Below are 26,077 nucleotides of genomic sequence, written 5' to 3'. Positions count from 1 at the left end.
CAAGTCTGTAATTATATCCCAGATGGTGAGGTTTGCTAGAAGCTTGACAGCGGATATGAGGCACTGCTACGAGGCACTGCTACGTGAGGTTTTACGAACAGAATCAAATGGACACCCCCGATTAGACTGTTTACCTGCTTATCCTCATCGTCCATTCTCTTGAAGGTGTTTTTTTCTGTGACTGAATATGGAATCTGAGCCTTTGGCCCATGAAGCTCAGCCGGGTTCCCGAATCGTATCTCAGCGTCGGTCTTCGACATCATAAAGCGAGGCAGGGGCAGTTCTTTAGGACCAGAACAGAGAAGCTCAAGTGAGACTTTATTTTAAAACTGTGGAAAGCAGGACTCAATGGCCAAAAGATGAATCACTTTTGAGGAAAAATTCCAGAGCACTAAGTATAGATTCAATTTTTATTTGGACACAATGAAAACTCCTATAATAATGTCACGAGAGAAAAATGCTTCAGTTCTACCAAGGCATGCTGGCTTCACATTTTTAAGTGCTGTCAAGTCACTGCAGAGGATATTCAGGTTTTGGACCGATCTCCCACCTCAGCCTTTAGTTCAGCACCAGCAAGAAGGACGTGCTACTGTATAAACACTGTAAGTAGCAAATGAAGGAGGCAAAACCTATACAACACATATTAAATGCCAGACACTATATCGAGATCTGCAAATGTTACATCATTTAACCCTCACAACAACTCGGTAAGGTAAGACTACCATTAGCCTTCTTTTACAGATGTGGAAACAGACTCAAAGGAGCTAAGCGACACCCCCAAGATCCCACAGCTTGCCATCTATGGCAGAGCTGTCAGTCCCCAGAACTGCTGCCCTACAGAAAGGCCCCTCATTCCTAGGGCAAACTTACTGGGTAAAACAGTTTTTCAGCCTACATCATTCCTTAAGGAATTTTCACACTTGATCTCCAATTGTCTTTTCAGAATGGAATAAGGAAAATGGTATCAAGTTAGAGCAATCAATCCAACATTCGGCCAGATTCTACTGTCGAAACCATTAGGCACACTCACAATGCTACAAAGAGCAGAAATGCAACAGCCTGGAATATTCACTTATCTTTCAAATATCTGATAAAACTATTCTCAAACAGAAATGATGCTTTGGCACACTTCTAGTTCTCGGTACAGCAAATCACACACAATCACACAACACAAAGAACTCCAAAAATGGGGATAATATTATGGATTATGTTACTGATTTGCATCTGTATCCATTGTTCAGGACAATACTCATCACCGTGCCTCTGCACTGCCATCAGTGCTCTATTCCAAACACAGCTGCACTTCCACTGATTGATGCTGTGCTAAAGCCAGAAAACATCTTAGCAACAGCTAAGCAACCAAGTATCCAAGCTCCCCAGGCAAAGAAGGCCCCTGGTTCTCTGATACCCACATCATGTTTATTTTTAGTTGCTATGTTCACATTTGATTCAAAGAAGTAGGCAATATGATGATTCCCTGCATGATCAATCAGCCAAAGGCCCAAGAGACATAAATAGAATAAGCAATCTGGAAAATTAAACCAGGACTCTCCTCTAAAGAGAAGATGGCCACCATTTTGAACACTGTAATGTTCCCCAACCTGGGCAGCTCTCCACTTACTCAAGGCAGGAATGGACTTCAAAAGAAAGAGGGCAGAAGAAAAGAAAACCCAGATACTGTGTAAATCAACTATAAGCTCACCCTATGGTTATTTTCTCAGAAAGGTATTTGTTTCTGTTCAGTCTGCAAAAGCTATCTAAAAAGATGGAACGAGATCACATAAAATAATCTGTACCCCAACTGTCCACGAGAGGATAACTCCACTTCCAAACACTACTTGAGAAGAGAAGCAAATGTTCACATTTGTAAACTCCTTGACCAGTGTTTTACTGGCTGTTCAACACGTAATTTTGGGAACAACAGAATAAAAACATGAGAAGATGAATATCAACTATTAATATACTAGGACTCCCAGATATCCGTTAGGACACTGTCGCTTCACACAGTCTCCATCCTTCCCTGGCTATGGCATTTCTCCAGAACTAGTCACCTGGCAAAAAACCTCTCTCCTCCAGATGGCCACCAAACAGCGAAACACCAAATATAAGCTGAATTTCTCTTGTACTTTCTCTGCTTATGTAGTCTTTAACAACTCCCACTTACCAGAATTGTAACCATAAATAATAATAATCCTATCAGTGAAAATGTTCATGAAGGGACTATCTACCTTGGAGCTTAAACTGCTCCAAGCTTTCAAAAAGTGGAAAGTAAAACTCCAGTTTGTAAATACTCAGTCTAAATGGTTTTTTGTAGTCATATGGACACCATATTTAATAGTGAAACTTGATTAAAAACTTAATCAAGAAAGTATCTGCTATTTAATGATGTACGTTAAGTAATCACAAGAGAAGAGCTGTTTGTTAGTTTGTTAGTTGTTACCTGGTTAGAATCTCTTCTCCCAACCTGAATTAAGTTAGCACAAGGAAATAAACAGAGTTCAAACTGAAGGTTTATGGGGGCCACAGAGACAATGAGTACAGCCATCCAAGGTGGTAATTTGTTTCGTAATGTTATCTTAGGTTGTAGTCTTTGAACACAGAAACACTTTGTATATTAAATTATAAATGACTATTTTTCCCTTCCACAAAGAAAACTATGCTTCTAAACAACTGACCCTCTAAAAAGTAAGGGAAAAATCCTTTCATTTTCCATGTTTGATGGGGACGTGAATATAATACTTCCATTTCCTCAATTAGAAAAAATGTAAACATGAAACAGAAATGGAATAACAAACGATAAAAGACAATGGGGAGAGGTGGGGCTGAGCAGAGAGAGCCCAGTTCCATCTAAAATGGCAGCTGCTGTTCACTGTCATTCAATACTGTCCACCAGAAATTGAAGGCGAGCCGCATACATAATTGTAAATTGTATAGTAACTACAATATTTTTTAAGCGAAGAATAGAGTCACAAAAAGACACATACTATTATGATTTCATTTATACAAAGGGTCAATAGTCAAACGTATAGAGACTGAAAGTAGAATTTTTTAAGTGAAGAAGAGAGTCACAAAAACACAAATACTGTATGACTGCACTTATACGAAGGATCAATAGTCAAATGCATAGGGACAGAAAGTAGAATGGTGGTTGCCGTGACTAGGGCAAGGGGAAATGCAGAGCTGTTTAGTGGCTTTAGAGTTTCACATATTTAAGATGAAAAGAGTTCTGGAGATGGATGGTGGACATGATTGCACAATATGAATGTACTAAAGGGTACAATTAAAAAATAGTTAAGGTGGGGCACCTGGCTGGCTCCGTGGGTAGAACATGCAACTCTTGATCTCAGGGTCGTGAGTTCAAGCCGCACATTTGGTGTGGAGATTACTTTAAACAAACACAGTTTAGATAAATTTTATGGTAAATTTTATGTTATGTACATTTTGTCACAATTTTTCAAAACTCTTTCAAATAAAAAGGAAACAGGTGAAATTAATTTTAATAATTATTTCAACTCAATATTACCATTATAAGATACAATTGAGATAAAAATTATTAATGAAATAGTTCACATTCTTTTTTTCGGACTTGTTTCTCAACTCCCAGGTGTATTTTACCTGCACTACACACCTTGATTCAGACGTCCCACATTTCCGGTGCTCAGCAGCCACACTAGTATGGCTACTGGCTACCCTACTAGCACAGCACAGTTCCAGTTGCTGGTTGACACGAGGGAATGTGGACCACTATGGCCAGAAATCTGGATTTTACTAAGAGATATTATAACATTAAATGTTAACAACTAAATGATTTCTTTTAAAATTATGTAAGAAGTATTTTGTATGGAGGGATAATTTACATAAATCTTAAGTGTACCATCTGAAGAATTTTGACAAATGTATGTATATATAAGCACATACACCCAAATTAAGATATGACATTTCCATCCTATAAAATTTTCCTTCACATCCATTTCTAGTCAATCCCCTCTCCTTGTCCCACTCGGCAAACCCCGTTCTAATCTCTAAATCCAGACTACCTTTCCCATTATAGAACTTCACAAGATGGAATCGTTCGGTATTTATCCTTGAAACTAGCTTCCTTCACAATATTTTGTCTGTGAGAATCAACCAGTGTACTGTATGTAGACACAGTTTATTCCTTTTTATTGCTATGGAATAATCCATTTTTATGAATATATTGAGATTTTTTTTTAATCCATTCTCCTATGAGAAACATCTGGGCTGTTTCCAGTTTGGGGCCATTATGAATATAGCTGTTGCAAACATTGTTATAAGTGGTTTCTGATGGACATGAATTAATTTATTTTGGGCATAAACTTGTGAAGGAAGTTCAGCCCACTGCCTATTTCTGTATACTCTGAGTTAAGAATGGGTATTACATTTTTCAATGTCTGGAAAACATCAAAAGAAAAATAGTTGTGATATGAAAACTGTATGAAATTCAAATTTCAGTGTCCATAAATAAAGATCTTTTGGAACATGGCCACTCTCTTTTGTTTACATATCATCCATATCCGCTTTCATGGTTCAAGGGCAGAGTTACGTAGTTGCAGCAAAGGCCATATGGTTCACAAAGCCTAAAATACCTACCACCTAGCCCCTTACAGGAAACGTTTGCTGATCCCAGTCTTACACAATGCAATGGTTAAAGTAAAACATAGTCTTACTAAAACAATAAAGGTGCATTTAATGGAAAAATATTTTACACTGCTTGAGTATTTTTATTCAAATTTTAAATAATTTACATTAAAAATTCGATTCCTCAATCAACAATAACCATATGTGGCTAGTAAGTACTACATTAGATGGCACAGTTCAGATGCTTTTCCAGATTTTTGACATTACCTGATTTTATGCTCACAACAACCCTGTCAGACAGGTACTATTGGTATATCCCTTCTCCAGGTGGGCCAAAAAGCTCAAAAAGGTTAGGAAACTTGTCTGAGGGCAAACAAAAAGTGATGGTGCAAACAATTCAAAATCAGGCAGCCTATTACTGGGGCCCACACTCAGCCACAAGGCTATACTGTCATCCAGAAAATTAAAATACTCTTTCTATTGCAGGTTGGAACACTCAGCAAGAAACTGTGGCATTTCAGAGCTGGAAAACAGCCTAGAGAAAACCTGCTTGGAATATCCACGTCTTCCAGGTGAAGAACTAAGCCCAGGAAGGGGCTTAGTCTTAGTCTTAGTCATGCAGCAATTTGGTGACAGAACCATGACCACAACACTCCGGCCTGCTGGCGGCTCCCTCTTGTAATTTCTGGGAGGGGTAACGGCAAATAAATTACATTTACTCATCAATTTCATAAAAGGGCATTCAATTTTTAAAAAACGCCTTAGAATGGAATGTATTTCATTTTGTAAATAACTTACTCTTTTGTCCTAATTCTTTCTCCTTTCACTACAGACTGTGCCAGTCCCAGTGGGTGAGCCCAGCCCCAGAGGCTATGTGAACCACGTTACTGCATTATTAGGATTCAGAGACTCCCAGAGGGACTGTGGAAAGAAATCATGGAGTCAGTCATCTCGGTGAAGAAAAAACATGATGTCTTTACTCTCCCTACCCTAGCTGAAAGTTAGCATTTCCTTTGCTTCTGAATGTGGGCAACGAAACGCTGCAGGGTCATTGGCAGCACCTGTAACTCTGTCCCCCACCGAGACCAGATATTTCTATATCACACCACATCTGCTGTAGACATCTTGAAGTACTGTTGATGCCCCTCACTGCTTTGAAAGTACGCTGGTTATTTAGGTCACTGTCAGGCCTCGTATTTCATGCATTCATGAAGTACGTATATTGCCATATAACACTTTTTTAAAAGCTTTAGTTTTAATTTCAAAATAATTGGTTTTCTTTCGCCTCCTATGTTTTTGTATACACTTGAAACATTATTCCGAGAAGAGTCAGACTGCCAAAGGAGCCCAGCTTGGCCCTACCTGTCTCCCTCAGTCCTCACACCCTGTTAGGACCAGTCTTCACAAAGGAAGGGACAACAGCTCCTGAGGCAAATATCCACCATGCACTTACCTCATCAGGAATTCTCCACTGGCCCTCAATGTCTCCCCTTCCTTCCGTCCTCCTGTAGCATTGTAAGGTTTATACCATCGTTTAACAAGCCAAATAGGGTGAGGCTAGAGAGAGACTTAGTGCCAACATTTAAAGAGATGATTACTCTCAGGGACCTGATTGTGTAAACGCAGAATCAGCACTTGTACAGTCCTAAGAATGAGTTCCCCCCTTAAAGTTATGTACTCTGGGTGCCTCTGGCCTCACCCCAGTTCAGGCCCTGCTATAACCGAATATATACTCATAGTTTAAGCAAAGCTCTTGAAAATGCTCCACTCAGCTTTCATTAGAACATGGTCTCAACCCTGGCTCCACCTAAGAAACACCTGGGACGCTCTTAAAAACCCTTACGTTCAGACTGCAGCCCAGGCTAATGAAATGAGAATTTCTGGAGGTGGCCCCTAGCACTGTATTTTTGTATTTTGCATTTAAAGCTCTCCAGCAGATTCTCAAGTGCAAACAAGGCTGGGAACCACAGCCTTAGAAAGACTTCTTTAGAAACCCCTTAAGAGTTCTGGATGAATCTGAAATCCAGCTATTTTGAGCTTAAAAAGTGACAGATAATTAGGACTCAGGCCCCACACAGAGGCACTCATCTCTTCACTCACTCAGCAAATACACCGGAGTGTCCACAGTGCTCCATAGCACAGATCCTCCTCCCTTGCCCTCAGGTAAGCTTGCAGACTAGTGAGGAAGACAGAAATTAGTCAAACTTGGAAAGGAGTATTTACAAACTGATAAAAGTGCTATAAAGGAGCAGTTGTGTGCAGAGAGTAAATTAGGGAGGGGACTGCCACCCAGAAGCATTATCTAACAGGATTAACCCATCCAAGGATTACCTAACTCGATAGGGATCTGAACTTTTGCTTTGACTTACTATTTACTCTCCATTACACATTCTACAACTTCACTGGTAGAAAACTGGTAGCTAACTAATCTTGTCTAATAGCAATGCAAGTGAATTTCATCTTAGAAAAGAGTATAATAACCAAGATACAGTTTTACTGCTCTACAGGGTATTCATCAATTTTATATGTAAGTTAGCAATCTTACTCCAGCATTCTTTCCTTCCATGACTATAAATATTTCTGACTCTCCTACACTTTCTTGAACCAGCTTTACTCTATGCTGGTTCCTTCATTAATGAATTAATTTGACAAAACCTACTTTACACAGAATGGTGGGGCATCCACAAATCCTGAAGGATAAGGAGGAAGAGCCAGCCATTGGAAAAGGATGGGGGGAAACATCCAAGACCTTGAGATAACATGGTCTTTCCTGCACCAGAAATGGCTAGGTCAGTGAGGTCCGGCTACAGACTGTGAACACAAGAGGAGGAGGCAAGTTTAAGATAAGGATGGAGAACAAGAGACTAGATTACTTAGGGCCTTAAAGATGAGTGTAATGACTTTGATTCTAGTCTGATGTACAACAAGCCAACCAGGGGAGGATTTCGTGGAGGTGGATGCAAAGATCATTCCTACTGCCACATGGGAAAAGAGACTGAAAGAGAGAAGAGAGGAGGCCAAGAAATCAGTGACAAAACCACTGTGATGTCCGAGTGAGTGGCTGAAGGTGGTCTGGTCTAGTGGGTAGAGACAGATGGAGGGAGCAGGCAATGAGACTAGAGCCACAGGGCCAGAACTGTTGATGGATCACCCTTTGGAGTGAGGGAAAGGGCGAAATCAAGGATGACTTCTAGGTTCTTGGATTGAACAACTATAGATGGTGGTGGTTGGCCAAAATGGGCAAGGGTGGGGTTAGAGGTTAACACAAACATATACAGAGACGTGGGCAATTCAAAGTAAGAATGGACTCAACTCCATGAGCATGATGAGGCTACTACAACCTTTCAGATTAAGTTCTCACAGAGCATTCTCTTTGGCCTTCAAGGTTTGTGTCCTCAAACACTGAACTAATGGATTTCAAGCAATAAACTGGAAAATTCTAAGTGGCAGCTCAAAGTATGGCCCAATCTTGCTCTCGTTCTTACTTAACATGTGCTGACTGCAAATAATTTTTATTTAATAACTCTGTAAATGAAGGAAGAAAATTCAAAATTAACTGTGGATATACTTAAACTCTCAAAGATAAAAGGCAACATCAGGATTTATAAAATAGAGCTGAGAAAGCCTTATACTTCTGAAAAACTGTTAATCCTTTACCCATGTAATAATTTAGACAACTCCTCCTTATCCCCCCTCCACTCCCAGGAAATTAAGCTGTAGATGTGGACACAAATTGGGTAAAAGACCATTCTAACTTAAAACAAGCAACAAAAGTTTTAAAAATGTATTCTTGTATACAACAAAGCAGTTTTAACTTTTCCAGAAGATAAAACTGGAAGATACAACAATAAAGCTTAATGATCATTTACAGTGGAATGGAAACTGGAAATTTTCCGTCTACTCCAAGTCCAAGTACAATGTGATGTGACTTTAAACTAATCACAGCAAGTGACTTAGAGCAGTGATCACTCTGCCTTATAGTGGTAAATACCAAACTTGCCACTGAAGTAATGCTCCATTAAAAATTATTTTAAGGAACCAAATTATGTAATACCAAGGCATGCCTTTTGGATCAGATTTTTTTCCATTCAGAAAATACTCCATGATTCCAGATGATAATCAGCACCTTACTAAACAGAATAATCAAGAAGAGGCTACTAAGCATGAAGAGGGAGGGAAGCGAAGGCTGAGCTTGTGGCTCCAAACTCTACTAACATAATGTCTTTAGGCGAATTACTCAACACCCCCTAAAGTTCAATTTCCACATCTGTAAGAAAAGGATAACAACAGCACCACAGGAGAGACTTCCAGTGTTTATCCACAGCCAGTTTTCTCCTTGCAGGCACAGGAGAGAATTAACACCACCCCCAGTGAGCAGTGTAGTTCGGTGGATCCATGTGACAAGTTCTGCCCGGTGAGAAGGAGTAATGAGAGTCACATCCAGGACTAAGTATTTAACTGCTAGGGTGAGAAACAATTTCTCTGTTGCAGCAATTATAGGAACAGGTGCTTGCCTGGGGAGGGGGGAGCGCCGCAAGAGAGAGTAGCTGGATCATGAAGCCACCACACGGAGGGCAGCTGCCCTAGAGGGTCACTGTGACCCCACGGCAAAGCAGGAAGCGAACCTGCATTTTGTTAAGGCACTGGGATTTCAGTGGAATTTGTTTCACACTTCATCCTAGGCAATGCAAACTAACACAAACACCTAATGTAGTAGGCTATCAGGAGGACTAAATGAGATGGTTTCTGGCAGACATTAAGCCTTTCATAAAGATTAGCAGGATGACTGTGGCTTCCTGATGGTTAGTGCAAAAGGGCTTTATTTCCCAAAGTCAAGCTATCAGAATCTTCTCAGCTATTCAAGTTGTACTACAAGTTTCCTGAACCCACTCTGAGGTTTACCAAGGACTTTACAGGACAGGCATGGACAGTTGAGTGGTTTTAATCTAAAAATGAGGAAAAGGAAGAAACTCCTGCATGGCTGTGTGAATTTATGAGAGTAACTTAATGGACAGAGGACCTCAGCACGGCCCAGGAATAATCTACCTTCTTCATAAAGATCTGTAAGCCCAATATTGAGGCAGTATAAATGATGCTAAGTTTGGGGCTTTGCTTTTTGTTTAAGTTGTACAAAGTGTTCAAACAGTCACTCAGCTGGGGACAGGGATGGCAAGATAAGAAAACATTAAATCAAAACTTTGAGAAGCTAAATTCATTATGCCAAAATTTTGGTAGCTCCATAGTACTTACTGATCATTAGAAGAGTGCTTCAGGTATTAGGGGATTGAAGGACGATCATGTATGATATGACTCGCAGGGACAGGAGAGGAAGTAGAAATAGGTTCCACTCAAACTCTCCCATGTATTTGTCTCCTTGTCCCTAACAGAACTCTAAATGGCATTATATATTCCTCAAGAGGAAAATAAAACTAAATGTTATTATTTTGCCACAGGCTCTAGAATTCCTGTCCTGATCTCCTGCTAAAGAACAAAATCTATTTTAACTTCAAGTCCATTAAAAGGCATGAATCTAAAAAACAAACAAACAAAAACACTAAAAAATATCTAAAATTTAAAAAAAATTTAAAAAGGCATGAATCTCAGGTCACTCTCTGAATTTTTTTCCCATTTCAGAAAGAAAAAAAAAGAAAAAGTAAGATACCTGCTAAGTTTTCTTACTTTATTTTACAACAGTTGGAAGAAGCAAGGAGAAATTCCACAAATGCTTACAGAACAGGCCTTAAGCCCACTAAAAACGGTTCTCATAAAAAAGACACTGGTCATGGACAATAAAATGTATAAATGGGAGACACTTACCGCATTTAATACTCTCTATCCGTACGGGGAGGCCAGACTGTGCTGCAGCAATCAGTTTTAAGGCAACGTAAAACTGTGTTGGACCAAAATAACCAACTCGCTTTGCACCACACAGTTCTGTGATCTGAATAGAGACAAGAAAAGCCAAGCTGTAAACCTCATTTCATAACAGGAAAATGAGACAAGATATATTATGAAATCTGAAGGATTTCACAGTGTAGCTAACCAAAAACTCCCTGGAGAACCTATGTGTACACACTGGTTGGGGTTTTTTTTCCTCCAGTTGATAGGAAGATTTTCAATTCAGATAATTAAATTATACCTACTCATGGTGTTTCAGGACTGAGTGATTATTCCTCCTCTTTCAAAGATAAAAATAAAGGTGACAGGATGGCTATGACTATTCTTACAAAAGGCAGTGAATTGTTCGGGGTGGGTGGATACTAATGTACAAAGTCTAGAAGATCACTGGAGTGAAAAGGGAACAGGTTAGTCATTACCGCTACTTGTAGATTACCCCAGCTGATCAAAACTAAAAGTGAATTAATTATTTTTAAAGTTTTCTGGCAATAGGATTTCCTAAGCATTGAAACAACATCACAAGTGCTCACTTCAGAGGAGCAAAAGGGGGGTTAGACTATGAACACAAATGTCTTTAAGATCTTGCAATCTTTAGGGGCGCCTGGGTGGCTCAGCGGGTTAAAGCCTCTGCCTTCAGCTCAGGTCATGATCCCAGGGTCCTGGGATCGAGCCCCACATCAGGCTCTCTGCTTAGCGCAGAACCTGCTTCCTCCTCTCTCTCTCTCTGCCTGCCTCTCTGCCTACTTGTAATCTCTATCTGTCAAATAAATAAATCTTAAAAAAAAAAAAAAAAGATCTTGCAATCTTTAATTTGCAGACCTAAACACATATCCTATTGGTAGTTTAAAACTAACAAATATTCAATGACTTTTTTTTTATATTTTATTTATTTGACAGAGAGAAATCACAACTCGGCAGAGAGGCAGGCAGAGAGAGAGGAGGAAGCAGGCTCCCCGCGGAGCAGAGAGCCCGATGCGGGGCTCAATCCCAGGACCCTGGGATCATGACCTGAGCCGAGGGCAGAGGTTTTAACCCACTGTGCCACCCAGGCGCCCCAACTTTTTAAAGTTATTTCAAAGTAATACTCAAAAGTTCAAATAATAGTAAGTGGGGTGAAGATCTAAAAAGCAGCCTCCACTTCCTATGGCCAGAGGAAAACATTATATTCTTTTTCTGTATTCCTTTAGAAATGTTCTACACACACACATATATATAGCACACACCTGTGTTTTTCCACTTGTTTATTCAATACTTTACACAAATAGAATACCACATACTATTTTGCAACTTGTTTTCATTTAGCATTATTCCTTGAAGAAAAATCTTCTCTATAAGCACAGTTAAAATTACATCTTTCTTTTAACAACTACACAATACTCTGCTATAAAGATACACCGTGGTTTCTTTTTTTAGTTGATCCTTATGGATGGGCTTTTAGATTTCCAAACTATAAAGAGCCACTAATTAATCTTAAGAAAAAATCCTACAAAAATTCAACTAGGATGTCAGCAAAAAGAGGCCTCCAAAAATTCTCTCCTCCACCAAAGCAAGGAGAAAACCGACTATACAAATGGACAGAACTGTGGAAATTAACCAAAGGCTCGCAGCAATCCAGGGAGCATATATTCAAGGAAAGTTGCTGAATCTCAGGAAGAACACCGAGCTTTGTGTTATTTAACAGACCGTACACCCAAGCCCCCACCCCAACCGCAGGCATCACTGTGGTTGCAGGCGTCCCCAGCCTGCCTCACAGAAATAGTCTGGCAGCCACAGGATGTGAGAGAACAGGGCTGGGCTTCTTGAATGTATAGATTAGTCTCTCTCTCTCTTTCTCTCTCTCTCTCTCTCACCTTCCCTCTCCCTCCCTCCCTCCCTACTCTCCCTCTCTCCCTCTCTCTGTCTCACCTTCCCTCCCTCCCTTCCTTCCGATACTTACAGTATTTCTCATAGCAGGTGATCTAACTCCTAACCCTAGACTACAGCTGGGGTTGGGGGACAGCGAGTCCTGACTTCTTGGTTGCATCCATCAGGAACGGAGCCTTCCTCATACAGAACTGGTGGAGGACAAGTGGGGAGCGGGTCGTGGTTCAAATACTGCAGACTAAGATTTAGGAGGTGTTCTTGAATGCTTCTCCATTTGCTCTACGTCCTCAGGTCAATTTCCAATGACTTTAATTATTTTTCGTATTTTTTTATTACCACTTAAAAGGTTGTTTCACTGGAGAGGGTCTGCTGAGTTTCTCAGAATGCTGTTCCTAAAGTCTCAGTCCTCCCCAGATTCATTCTTGACTGGAGAAGCAGTAGGATGTTACAGCAAAGAGAACAGCCCTTGGAGTAAAAGACTGGGTTGTGAATCCTGGCCTTGGCACTAATTAACTGTTTGCATAACCTAAGGCAAACTACTTAACTCTTGTGCCTCAGTCTCCCCATCAGTGTAAGGAGAGAGAACAGTCATTACCTCATGAGAGCTAATTCACAGTGCTGACAATACCATCCATTCAGTAAATGCACTGCCTCAATTACCATCCAAATGATCACCAAATCCCTCTTTCCAAATGTAACATCTCAGAGCTTCAGGCGCTTTTCCAAAACCCTAATGCAGATAGCCAACCCCACCTTAGAAAATAACATAACTAAGCCCCTCCCCATGTATCCTGGCACCTGCTAATTAATCTTGCTGATGTCAACTGTTCCATATCCTAAATCAAAAACTTATTTTCAATGGTAACCGTATCCAGTCAACCACTGACCTGTGTCCCAAACCAAGCCTATCTTCCCCCCTGTCATGGCCTTAACCCTTCCTAGTACCTCACCTGGCTATCGTAACAAATTTTCTAAAAGAATTCACGTGCTTAACCATACAGGAACAGACTGGACTTTTTTCTAACTTTATTTCATTAGTTGGTGATGTTCTCACAACAAAACAAGCAGGCACTAATATAGAGAGACACTAAGAACCCGAGTGTGACTTTCAGATAATAGTGAGTTTTCCTCAAGTAAACTAGTAAACATCAATACTAATTATCAGAATTTGTTTCTAGAAGAAATATAATATTCATATGGAAAAGCATAATATAGATACAGAAAAGCATACAAATCCTAAGTGTATGGTGTATAGGGACATAAGTTTTCACAAATGGAACACAACTATGTAACAAGCGGTCAGGATCAAGAAATAAAACATTACAAGCCTTCTAGAAGTCCCGCCTGTGTAGCTCCTTTCAATCGCTACCCATATGCCATTTTCCTAACTTCTAATATCATAGATTAGTCTTGCCTTTTTCTGAACTTTATATAGTCAAAGACTATGTACCCACATGTCTGGCTTCTTTGTTCAGTATTGTTTCTGACATTCTTTCAAGTTGTTGAGTGAAGTAACGTACAGTCATTTTACTTGTTATTCAAATATTTGTGTGGGTATGTCACAAATTATCTGTCCTTCTGCCACTGGACATTTGGATGGTTTCCACTTTGGGTCTATTCTGAATCGTGCAGCTATAATATTCTTGCTCATGTCTTGTCAAGACATGCAGAGCAGAATACATTGACCTGAAATACATTTCTCGTTAGGTTTTTATCTAAGAGTGGCAATTGCTGGCTTACCAGATATATATATGTTTAGTGTTAGTGGATATGGCCACGCTGCCACCAACGGTGTTTGGGAATTCAGTTTGCTTTACGTCACTGCCAACACTTGGTATTCTTGGGCTTTTTCGTTTTCACTGCTCTAATGGGACAGTGGTAGTATCTCACTGCAGTTTTACTTTGCATTTGTCTGAGAACTAGAAAGTTTATCACCTTTTCATTGGATCATAGGTATTATGGTCCTGAAACCAATCCCAGAATGTGAAGGGGGAGGTATCCCACACAGCACAAAGTAATTCTCCAGACAACATCTGGGTGTCCTGTTGTTCAACACAACATCTGGGTGTCCTGCCATTCAACTCTGCTCTGACAGGATTACGTAGAGACAGCATCAGACTCTTGGCTGGGTCCATCAGGAACAGAGCTCTCCTCATATGGAACTGGTGGAGGACAGGTGGGGAGTAGGTCGTGGTTCAAATACTGCAGACTCACTGCTCTTCCCAAGATATAGGAGGTTTTCTTGAATGATTAAGGGCTTGATCCTCTGCCCCCTGGGTCCCACCCCCACACACACCCTTTCAGACATCAGTCACAACCCCAGCTTGTTACAAATTGGCTAAAAATCAGAAGTCCCCATGACCCCTCCTCAGGTTTGGTTAATTTGCTACAACAGCTCACAGAACTCAAAGCAACATTTTACTCAGTGGATTAAGTTTATTATAAAAAGGATATAACCCAAACACAGCCAAATGAAAGAAATTAATAGGTCAAGGTATGGGGGAGTGTGCAGAGTTTCTATAGCCTTTTGGAGCACCACTCCACTCTCCCCAGATACCTGGAGCTCACCAATCCAGAAACTCTCTGAAAGCTGTCCTTTGGGGTTTTTATGGGTGCTTCATTACATAAGCATGATTGATTAAATCACTGACTATTGGTGACTGATTCAACCTCCGGCGCCCTCCCTGCCTGGAGGTTTGTGAAGGGAGGGTATCCGAAGTTCCAAATCTCCAAATCACAAGGTTGGTTCCCTTGGCAACCAGCCAGTATCTCAGGTTAGCTGAGGGCTTACCCCCAGTCACCTTATTAACGTAACAAAAGGCACAGTCACTGCTCTGATCACAGGAAATTCCAAGGATTTTAGGGGCTCTGTGCTTTAGGAACTGGGTTGAAGACCAAATATATATTTCTTTTTTTTTTAAAGATTTTATTTATTTATTTGACAGATAGAGATCACAAGTAGGGAGAGAGGCAGGCAGAGAGAGAGAGAGAGGAGGAAGCAGGCTCCCTGCCAAGGAGAGAGCCTGATGCGGGGCTCGATCCCAGGACCCTGGGATCATGACCTGAGCGAAAGGCAGAGGCTTTAACCCACTGAGGCACCCAGGCGCCCCCCAAATATATATTTCTTATTATAAATCACATTACAACAGGCCATTTGCACATGACTAATTTTCTACTAATCTCCATGAAATAGGGAGATGTGCTTGTTGTTCATCAGGTTGTTCTCTGCCATAATGTCTATACTTCATAAATAATGGTTGAATAAATCATCTTTCTGACCTGTACTCACCTGAGCTCATCTTCCAGTTCCAGTCGGTCTCCATATATCATGCATATTCTTCCTTTTGAGAAGCTGACAATACTGCTCTCATGCTTTAAGACTCTCAGCCTGGGGGCGCCTGGGTGGCTCAGTGGGTTAAAGCCTCTGCCTTCAGCTCAGGTCATGATCCCGGGGTCCTGGGATCAAGGCCCACATCAGACTCTCTGCTCAGGGGGGAGCCTGCTTCCCTTCTCTCTCTGCCTGCCTCTCTGCCTACTTGTGATCTCTCTCTGTCAAATAAATAAATAAAATCTTAAAAAAAAAAAAAAAAAGACCTCTCAGCCTGGAACTCCACCAACCTCAGGACAATATTCTCTCTCTTTAGTATAGCATTAAAGTCCCTTCACAACCTGGCCCAAGAGAAGCTTCTCTAGTTTCATCTCCAAACATGGACAAACACACAGACACATGAACACACACACACCCAGGCACGCACACACACACACACACACCCTGCAGCTGCACTCCACATCTCCCAATTTCACAGACACATCTTGTGCTTTCACTTCTCTGTATCTATGCACATGGTGCAGAAGATGGCAAACTAAATAGCCTTTAAGTCAAGGCTGGTTTGCAACGCGGAAAACTAATTAGTTTTATAACTTTGGGCAAATTTATTTAAATCTGCCTGAAACCTAATTTCCTCATTTGTAAAACAGAGATAGTGCCTCCCTCATAGAACTGTTGTGAGGGAAAAAATGAACCAGTGTACTAAATGAACCTAATACAATGCATAGGGATATTCAGTAATCGTTGGGTCCCATCCCTTTCCCCTGAAACTGGAACTTACTCCCTCCATTCTTGAATGCTACTTCTCCGTAGCTCCTTCCTTCCCAACTCCCCAAGTATAGTTTATTTTCCCTGTGTACTCTCTGACTCTTCAAATATCTATAAATGCCCACCCTATGATATATTGTCTTGGATTTTCTTCCAAACAAAAGGGTGGAGGGGAGTAAGTAGAGCGGAGCGTACAGCTGCAACAAGCACGCCCCTGAGATGAGAACCATTTGAGTGATGGTGTTCATGAGGGTTCATTCATTCTCCTACTCTGTCTGTACTTACGTGTATGTGTATGTTCGACATTCTCCACATTCAAGCTTTTTCATGTCTATTTCAGCACTTATCCCATATTACAATGATCTGTTTCTCTCTGCCTCCCATTAAGATGTCTTCTCTCCAAGGGCAAGGGGTAACTTCCATTCACCTCCTAGCACAAGGATAGGCATCCAGGTTGTAACGCACAGGATTGAAAAAAATTCTCAATCAAGTCAATGAACCCACCTTCACAAACAAAAAGTCACTGAGTTGTATAACACATCCCTTACTGGGAATATAAAAGTCATACATCTTCAGGTACAGGCTTGCCCACGCATGGGAAAAAACACCAACATCATCAATGTGGTTCCAGCATCAATATAGTTGTGTTGCAGAATCATCCCTAAAAAACTATAATACCTGACATGCAAATAATTTAACTATTTCAGTGTTAATTCAGTATCAAGTTAACCTTCATTTATTCCATTGCCGTAAGTAACACACAGAACTGAAAAGCTCTTAACTAAAGGTAAATGAAATTGCTATTAAACTTCCACATGGTACTTTGAGACCAACACTCAAATCTGACACTAGTAAACTGCTTCATTTACCTTGGAAAGTGTCCCTTGGTCCCACACATCACTAGGGTCACTGCTTTGTAGCAAACATGGAACATACACACATAGGTAAGGTAAGCCCATAGGTCACTTTTCTTGCTTTTTGGTACACTAACCCTCCCAAGAACTTTCCAAAATAGTCAAGCCATAAGGAAGACAAAGTAATTATAAGCTTTTGGAACTTACATATGGACTCTTGTAAGACTGAAATGTCTCAACTCAAAAAAGAGGTTAATTTTCTAAAGTTTTGTTTCTCAAGATTCAGGATGTTCTAAGGCTAAATTAAATTCTCCATGGAAAAGCTCTTAATTGTGGGTAGAAATATTTTAACATGAACTGAAGACAATAAGGTGGTGCTTTCTCCCCAAATACTCAATTAGCAGGAGATATTTTACGTAACTGCTCCTTCAAACAGTCCACGTTGCCAAGCATTGCTCAAAATAAAGAAAAAATACAAAGATTCCACTCCTCTTATTTAAATTCCAAAACTGTAACGATCTCAGCTGGACCCATCTCAGATTACACATTGTGCAAATTCTGACACAGAACCAGAACCTATGGACTTGTATTTGTTTTCTCAGGTGGAAGGCCAGAGATGGGGGGGGGGGGATAAGGAATGGATGAAATCAACTTCCTTACAGCTTACAGATGTACACTAAACTATGGGGGTGCTGGATACAAATCAGAAAAATTCACCAACCATTTGGGAGGAACCTGGACAAAGTTCTGGAAGAAGACTGAAGGCCACTAAAATAGCTTCCCTCCTACCTAATTCTGAAAGATTAAGTGGCTGTGCTGAGTAATCAGTCCGCACATGTTCCAGTTTGCCTGAAATAATACTTTCTTTCCAAGCTGAAATGTAATAAATTTTCAGAACATTCAAAGGTCAGAATAAGCTTCTCTTCTTCAAGTATTTTTTTAAAGACTTCCTTAGAAAGATTTAAAATTATAAAAAGTTGTGTTAGGAGGGGTTGAAAGAATTCTGCAAGAGCACCAGTGGACCCTTATTTTCTATTCTTTCTCTGCTGTAGCTGCCAAATTCTGATTCCTAACTCACCCATCAACTACTTCAGGCTCTGCCCCTAGACTCGTGCACTTTCACCACACCATCCTCCACACTCCCTCCATGAGATCTTACTGAAACGAGATCACCTCCCAATTCAAAGGGACTTCCAGCTCTCCGGCTCCTCCCCCAATTCAAAGGGACTTCCAGCTCTCCGGCTCCTCCTCCTTCCCCTTCCTGTAAAACCCAGACTCCTGAGCATGGCTTTTGAAGCCCTCCCATCTGGCCTAAACTACCTTTCCAACAACCCCATGTCTGTCTCCTCTCCGCCAAGTATCTAAAGCTTCAGCCACTCCAGATGCCAACCAGTCTCAACACATAAGAGTCATTCAAGCCTATGGGCACGTGGTATATCCCCTGGAAGCTGGAGGTCTCCCCACTTCATTACCAGCAAGACTCATTCTCCAGATCACCTCAAGACCAACCTTATGTTTGCAACCTAACTCCATATGGCATGTTTTCTGCATTCCAATAACCCTCCTCCTAACTTTCTGTCACATCACTAGCCTTGTAATATTGCCAAGTCTGTATTTTGATTACTGTCTCCACTATACCCCAACTCCTTCCCCCACCCCCAAACATGCCCAACCCCAGGCAAGAGTATATCTTTATCATGTGTACCCCAGGACTCATATTTTACAATGCTTGCTATTTTTCAGTTGCTCAATTAATGTTTGCTGAATTAATTCATTTTCACAGCCTGTAGTAACAGAATCACTCTTCTTTCTCTCATCTTATAATTACTTTTACAAGTGGCTGCTAAATTGGCTTTAGTCATCTCACACCATATAGCCATAAGAGTTCCTGCAGGAATATAAGAGATTATTAACTTGTCTGTTCCATGCCTGCTCAACTAGGAAGGACTGCTTAGGATCAAAGCACAAGGAAAGGCCTCATCATGCTTTATTTTACCCTCTGCCTCAGAGCCCAGAAGATCTCAGTGATGCTCCAGGAGCTTGGTGCTCCGGAGACACACATGGCAGGCGTCTTCCTCCAAGCCTCCTTCTACTTGGCATACCCCCAGGGGATGTCAGCCCCCAAGCAGGCACCCTCGACAACAAAAATATAGAGGAATATTTGAAGGACATGCGACAAGTTGTACCAGCTGAAGAGTTGGGTCAACCAACCTGAGTTTCCCTTTCCTATTCATTTATACATTCTAAAAATCCAGAGGGATTTTCAGCCCAGAGGTACTTGGGTGAGCTGCCCAAGAAAATATGAACCTCCATATCCAAATACTCAACATGAAGTACCACAGTATATGCCCAAGCCAAACCAGCACACTGTTGAAGAGAAGACAGACATTCAGTGCTTAGGCATAATTTCAGACAGAGAAGCCCACTAATACTTAGACATACTTAACACTTTAATATGTATTAGGTACCTCCCCATTAAAAGCACTGTGTTTGGGCCATGCTACAAAGTGAGCAGCACTGAACAAAACAACTTGCTCTTTTCTCTCTCTCATTCTCTCACTCTCTCACTCCCTCTCTCCCCCACCATTAAATACTTTATTATTCTTCTCCCCAAAATAGAGATATCCTCCTACACCATCCCACCATCATCACACCTCAGGAAATCAACATTAATATTATCATACAACATATGGTCCCTACTCACATTCCCTCAATTGTCCTATAAATAGCCTACAGAACTCTTCCATATCCAAGATTTAATTAATGCGTATGCATTACATTTTTATCTTGCCTCCCCTTAATCTTCCCCTAATCTAGCACCATCTCACTTGGTTATTCATGACACCGAATCCTTTCAAGATTGTACAATGTTCCTGAAGAATGTTCCATATTTTAGATTTGTCTGTTTCCTTATGGTAACACTCACGTCAAACATTTTTGGCAGCAACAGCACATAGGTGATACTGTGATATAGTAAGAGGTACATATCAGTGAGGGGCACATAATGTCAGAACACCTCACCACTGGTTACCAAGCTTGGCCATTTGGGTAAGGTGGTGGCAGCCAGATCTCTCCATTGCAAAAACATGTTTTCACATGGTACTTTGAGACCATTCTGTCCCCTGACAAACTGCCTCTTCAATCTGTTAAATACTAATTGTAAGTAAGTCTAGCTAAATTACATCAACATCTATAGAACTGGAATCCTGATTCAAAATCACAACAATCACAACAAAGATGGGGAAGATATTTATTCCATGTGTTATATGATTACCTCCAGTTTATGCACAAATAAACATCACACCTTAGTTAAGTGAGATGTTCAAGGTCACAAGTTCAGAGCCAATACTCAAACCTACACATGCATGTGTCCAAAGCTCATGGTCTTCCCATTACAACAGGGGTTGGAAAACTAATAATGTTCATGGGCCAAATCTGGATCATTGCCTGGTTTTGTACAGCCTGTGAGCTGAGAAGATAACCATCTTCATAACCGTTCATTTTTACAAATGAACATTTGCAATCAATTTGATGATCGGGGAACGCTAGCTTTGAATCCCATTAGGTAAAATGTTATCCAAAAAACAAGAATCCCATGTTTCTTACTAGCAGACCTGTATTACAAAAAAAAAAAAAAAAAGTACTGGATTGTTGTATTTTGAATTTTGTCAATAAAAAGCTTGTGGAAAGTCGTTTTGTCTCTTGTTATATAAGTACCTATATAATGTCCTCAATTCTGCCTCTTGGCCTACAAAGCTTTAAAATATTTACTACCAGGCCCTATACACAAAGGGTTACCAACCCCTGCACAACATCACACTGCCTCCCTGAGCTATACTTTATATCCTTGAAGATACTCTCAATAGCCACGCAGAAAGGGTATTTTCTTGAAATAATCAGCTATACTAAGTAAATGCCAGCTTAAAGAGCGAACACTTCCATTAGGGAAGAACACAGGGCCTGGGTGGCTCAGTCAGTTAAGCGTCTGCCTTAGACTCAAGTCACCATCTCCAGGTCCTGGGACTGAGCCTCCACATAGTTGGGCTCCCTGCTCCAGCTTCTTCCTCTCCTCTAACCTTCCCCCTGCTCATGTGCTCACTCAAGCTCTCTCTCTCTCTCTCTCTCCCTCTCAAATAAAATCTTTTTAAAAAATCACACACATGTATTTGCCCATTTTCTACCCATTTATATAAATTTCTTTAAAATTTTCAGAAGCTTTTGAACAAGGGCTTCCTATACTACTACATATCTTCAACTGGGGCAACTGGATGCCAGATTTCAGTAAGAAGCAAAATTTGTGCAATAATCTAACACCCTAAAAATAAGATTCTGCCCTTTTTTTCAGCTTTAAGGTGTAACTGACAAGTAAAATTGCCATATAAAGTGTATACTGTGATTATTCTATATACATACACATTATGAAAGGATTTCCCCCAGAGTTAATTAATACATTCGTCACCTCACCTATTCTGTGTGTGTTAGAACACTTACCTCTTAGCTTATTTCGGTTATACCATGCAGTGTTACAAACTATAGTCACCATGTTTCACGTTAGATCCTCAGGCCTTATACAACTTATAAAGTGAAAATCTGACCCTTTTACCATCCTCTCCCCCTCTCCTCCACCGCTTACCCACCCCAGCCCCTGACAACCACCATTCTATTCTGTTTCCATGAATTTGACTTTTTTTTTCCCCTCCCAAGACTCCACACTGAAGTGACGCCATGTAGTATTTGTCTCTGTCTGGCTTATTTCACTTATTTGTGTTTTATTTTTAAAGGGGAAAAGGTATTATACATCTTCATAACCATTCTTTGAAAATGTCCTTACACATTTGTGAAAACATAGTGAGATCCAAGTCCTCTCAACATATAAGCTCCTCCCAAGTTGCAAATCCATTTTGGAAGGTACATTATCTTTCAGGTGCCCCAAGATGCCATTTAATTTAAGGCTAAAGAATCTATAATAAAATTATAGGCTGAATCCAGCCCAGAAGCTAAAAACAGACTGTCCTGGCAGAGGTTACAACCCAGACCTGGTGTGCCAGGATTCTTGGCCTAAGGCCCCAAATTTACCCCATTAGTGGGGAAGACCCAGCCTGCTACTCTGGCTCCGATGAAATCTGAACAGGAAAAAGACTCTCGGCAAAAAATCAGGAGCTTGTACACGGCTAGTGGAAACACAGATTGGTATAACATCCAGAGACCGTTTGGCAATATCCCTAAGAATTATGATCAACTCTTTGATCTAGGAATTCTACGTCTATGAATTTATATTCCATTTCGCACAAGTAAAATGACATAGGTACAAGGTCATTCAGTACATGTTATCTAAGATACAGGCTGGAAAACACGAGAGGTTCCTCATCTAAAATATTAGTTTCATCAACTGTGATTCATCCACACAACAGAATTCTAGGCAGCTCTAGTAGACATGTGTCATATCTGTGATCATCCATCGTCTTTTGAAAGCTTTTCTCTATTTGGAGAAATTTCTCATATTACAAGTCTCCCCTCCCAACTTGAAAGCTGAGAATCAAATTCCTAGGCTTCTTTGCAGCTAAACTGCAAACATGTGACCACGGCTCCACTGATCAAGCATACGTACACATGACTTCACTCTGGAAGTGAGAAACAGAAGGGAAGAGAAGCTTGCTCAGAGCATCTGCTTTTGCAGGCAGGAAACTGCAGTAGCTGCAAAGCCACCTCCCTGGCTCAGGGTGACAAGGGAAGCCCTTGCAGTGCAGGCAAGCCCTGCTCTCCGCGGCAGTGCGAGCAGGAACACAGGTGGCTTCCACTTACTAGGAGGGCTATGCCGGGCTCGGAAAATTAGATGCTGGCCTCTTCTTCAGCTTCCAAACAATTCTACCAGTTACCCAAAATCCTAATCCCTCTTTGGCTCCACTTTATCTAGAGTGGATTCAGCTGTCTGCCACAAGAAACAAAAGCCACCACCTACGCAAGAATGAGGAAGCTCCTTGTATCATGAATGACACGGAAAGGTCATCAGGTTAAACTGCTGAAACAGAAAAAGTAAGGTGCACAATATGGGTAGAGGAGGTTGTTTTTGAGGGGGTTGACTGTAGACACATTTACTTATATATCCATACACTATCTCTGGAAGTTGAAGCTAACAAACTTGGCTGCCAGGGAAGGGAAGGGGAGGGAGGGAGGGAGGGAAAGGAACAGGTTAGCCAAGGCACAGGGGTCGGAAGAGTTTGCTGTATTTCATATTATACATTTTGAATTCTGAATCTTATACATGTATTATCTAATTAAAAGAATTCAAAAAAATTGTAAGAGACAAAGCCAAACCCGACGCCAGCAGAAAACATTACAGACATACCCAAAACCATTCTCCTCCCACTTGCTCTAGGTGCAATTTCAAAACAAAGTGCCCAGCTGGACAAAGCTGCAAAGGTTCTCACTCACCCAGCCCAGATTTAACACGCAAACACAGTGCTCTTTCCTCGAAGCTGCCAACACAGATCAAGGCAGCACCTCGCTTTATAAAAATGAGTTATCTTTGTCAAAGGTAGCTCTGCCAGACTGGGTGACCAAGGGGAAGGCACCTGACCTCCCTTGGTCTCAAGTCTCATCTAATGGAACGAAGCACTCTGACTAGATTGGATGCAGGCTTTTTCTAGATCCATTAATTCTACAAAAATGAATTCTACAGTAAAAGCTAAAACTATAGTCTGAACCTCTCCCTCTGCCACTTACCACTTCTACTTTGTATTATGATTCTCAGGATACCTGCTACATCCCCCTACAAGGCCACAAGTCTCGAGGGCAAGTCTAGACTTTTTAAAATCATCCTTGCATTCTCCACAGCACCCATCCCATTGATTTCCCACTACGAAGGCTTATGGATGACCTTAAATATGCTCTACTGTGTTTTAACTCTGAACCCCTATGAATGCTGTTTTGTACCACTGAATTGGGCTTTACGTGACTACATCAACGTATTCAAAAAAACTTTTTCAGATTTAAAGGATCAAAGACAACACCTGATTCCAGGATAGCAAGCACCTCAGGTAAGTCCTTTTGTAATCATCTGATTCCAAGCAAACAAAGTCCAAGAGAAATGCAACATAACCCCCCAGAGCTTTGAATTTACTCAGTTTTTTTTGTTGTTTGTTTTTCCAGGAGGGAGATCATTTTTGAATTGAGACAAAGAAATATGTTATGGAGTTGAACGTGAAACTAATACGGTTCCCAAAGACGAGAATTCAAAGAAATTCTACACTCAGGTTAGCTGCTTCGGTGTTTGCACAGTGGATCAGCATTTATCAGGCGGACAGAGTGATTCTACAGATTTTGTCATGCACCTATACCGTCATTTGGAAGGAGGAAAGATTACAGGTAGTGATGACATTTGATGACAATGATTTATTATGACTTTTATAAACCAGGTCTTCTTTGGAAAGCCAACGCCCAGCTTTTCAACCTGTCCAAATGGCTGCACGTGTGCCTGCCTGGGGACAAACCGGATCTAACACTTCCAAGTGTGCTGAGGGGAAGAGTGCAATGAGAGTGAACCACCCAGGAACAAAGGAAGCATCCTGCCCACCCCAGGAAGACAGTCACTGGGATGTAGAACAGTATAGGGGAAAAGAACAATAGAACCAACAGTAAGAACATTTACCGAGGGCTGACCGTGTGCCAGATACTGACTCAAAGGCCAGGAATCAATGAGATGAAGGAACCCACACGCACACACGCAGTTTTGACACAAGAACTGAATTAAAATGCAACGGTGGCTCAGATTCATTTTAGGATGCTGGCCCTGGTTTCTAGGCTCTGCCACATCACAGAATTTTGTACAGCGGGAGACAGGAAAATCTCAGGTGACCACACATGACAAAGGATTCACTTTTCAGGCAGTTTGTTTATTGACATTTTTAGTGCTTTTCAAAAATAAAATTACAGGTTGGGGTTATTTGGTATTTTTGTAAGTTTGTTCATTTCAGTCCCTTCTATGTATCTTTTACGTTACACACAGTTGTGCATGCACAGACACCCATGCACTCACTCGTAAACACATTCCCGTTTCAAACCAGTGCCTTGGTGAGAGAAACAGAGTATGAGAAGGCACCTCACGGCAGTGGAGCTCCCATGCATCATATACAAGTCCTTGAAATGCTTTGGGTAGGGGATGAACGAATGGAAGTTGAGTCAGATCACAATAGAGTTCTCACTCTCCAACTTAAACCCAGACAGATCAGAACCCTCCAGCACAGAGTTAAAATCATACCAGAAATAGCACTTTTTGATGGGGTAAGCAATCTGACTTCACTAATTGGGTTTCTTTGTCGAATTCTTAGTGAAGACTCTTTCAACTCTTAAAATAACAAATGCTCCTCTCCCCTCCCTGTCGTTCTGGAAGCCGCCTGGCAAGAAAGCTGGCCCCCTCAGAGCAGACTATCTATACTACAGGACACCGAAACTGTTCATGACTATTCTCCCCACAGCAGGGCCCAGCACATTAAGTCCCCCAGCGTTGCCAAAGCAAATGCAAATGAATTCTTCAGCCCAACTAGCCAGAACCCAGCTCCAAGTGACCTAATGGGCCACTAACCTCTTTCCAGGACCAAATCCCCTTTCTCGGCCCCATCAATAAACATCCATCCTTTCCCCCACTCTAGCTTAACAGACACCCACCATTTAAGGCCTGGCCTTGCTCTCAACTGTCTGTCTTTGTCCTGCACCTCACCCCCAGGTACACACTGACACTTCCCTGGTACCCAAATCCCCAAACTTTCCC

General features: G+C 41.2%; 1 protein-coding gene across 5 annotated transcripts in view; it reads right to left on the bottom strand.

Moving 5' to 3' along the window:
- REPS2 (RALBP1 associated Eps domain containing 2) overlaps positions 1-26,077 on the bottom strand; it is a 218,676-nt gene that overhangs the window by 146,882 nt on the left and 45,717 nt on the right. For all 5 annotated transcript variants that reach the window (XM_045995957.1, XM_045995953.1, XM_045995956.1 and 2 more), the window contains exons 2-3: positions 10,417-10,540; positions 135-283 (exon numbers count right to left, since the gene is read on the bottom strand). In XM_045995957.1, coding sequence (XP_045851913.1) covers positions 135-283; positions 10,417-10,540 — 273 coding nt within the window. The remainder of the gene's footprint in view (positions 1-134; positions 284-10,416; positions 10,541-26,077) is intronic.

This window comes from Meles meles, chromosome X (genome assembly GCF_922984935.1).
Source record: "Meles meles chromosome X, mMelMel3.1 paternal haplotype, whole genome shotgun sequence".
Classification (NCBI taxonomy): domain Eukaryota; kingdom Metazoa; phylum Chordata; class Mammalia; order Carnivora; family Mustelidae; genus Meles; species Meles meles.
The sequence above is the reverse complement of the archived record's forward strand: the minus strand, read 5'-3'. Positions and strand labels throughout refer to the sequence as shown.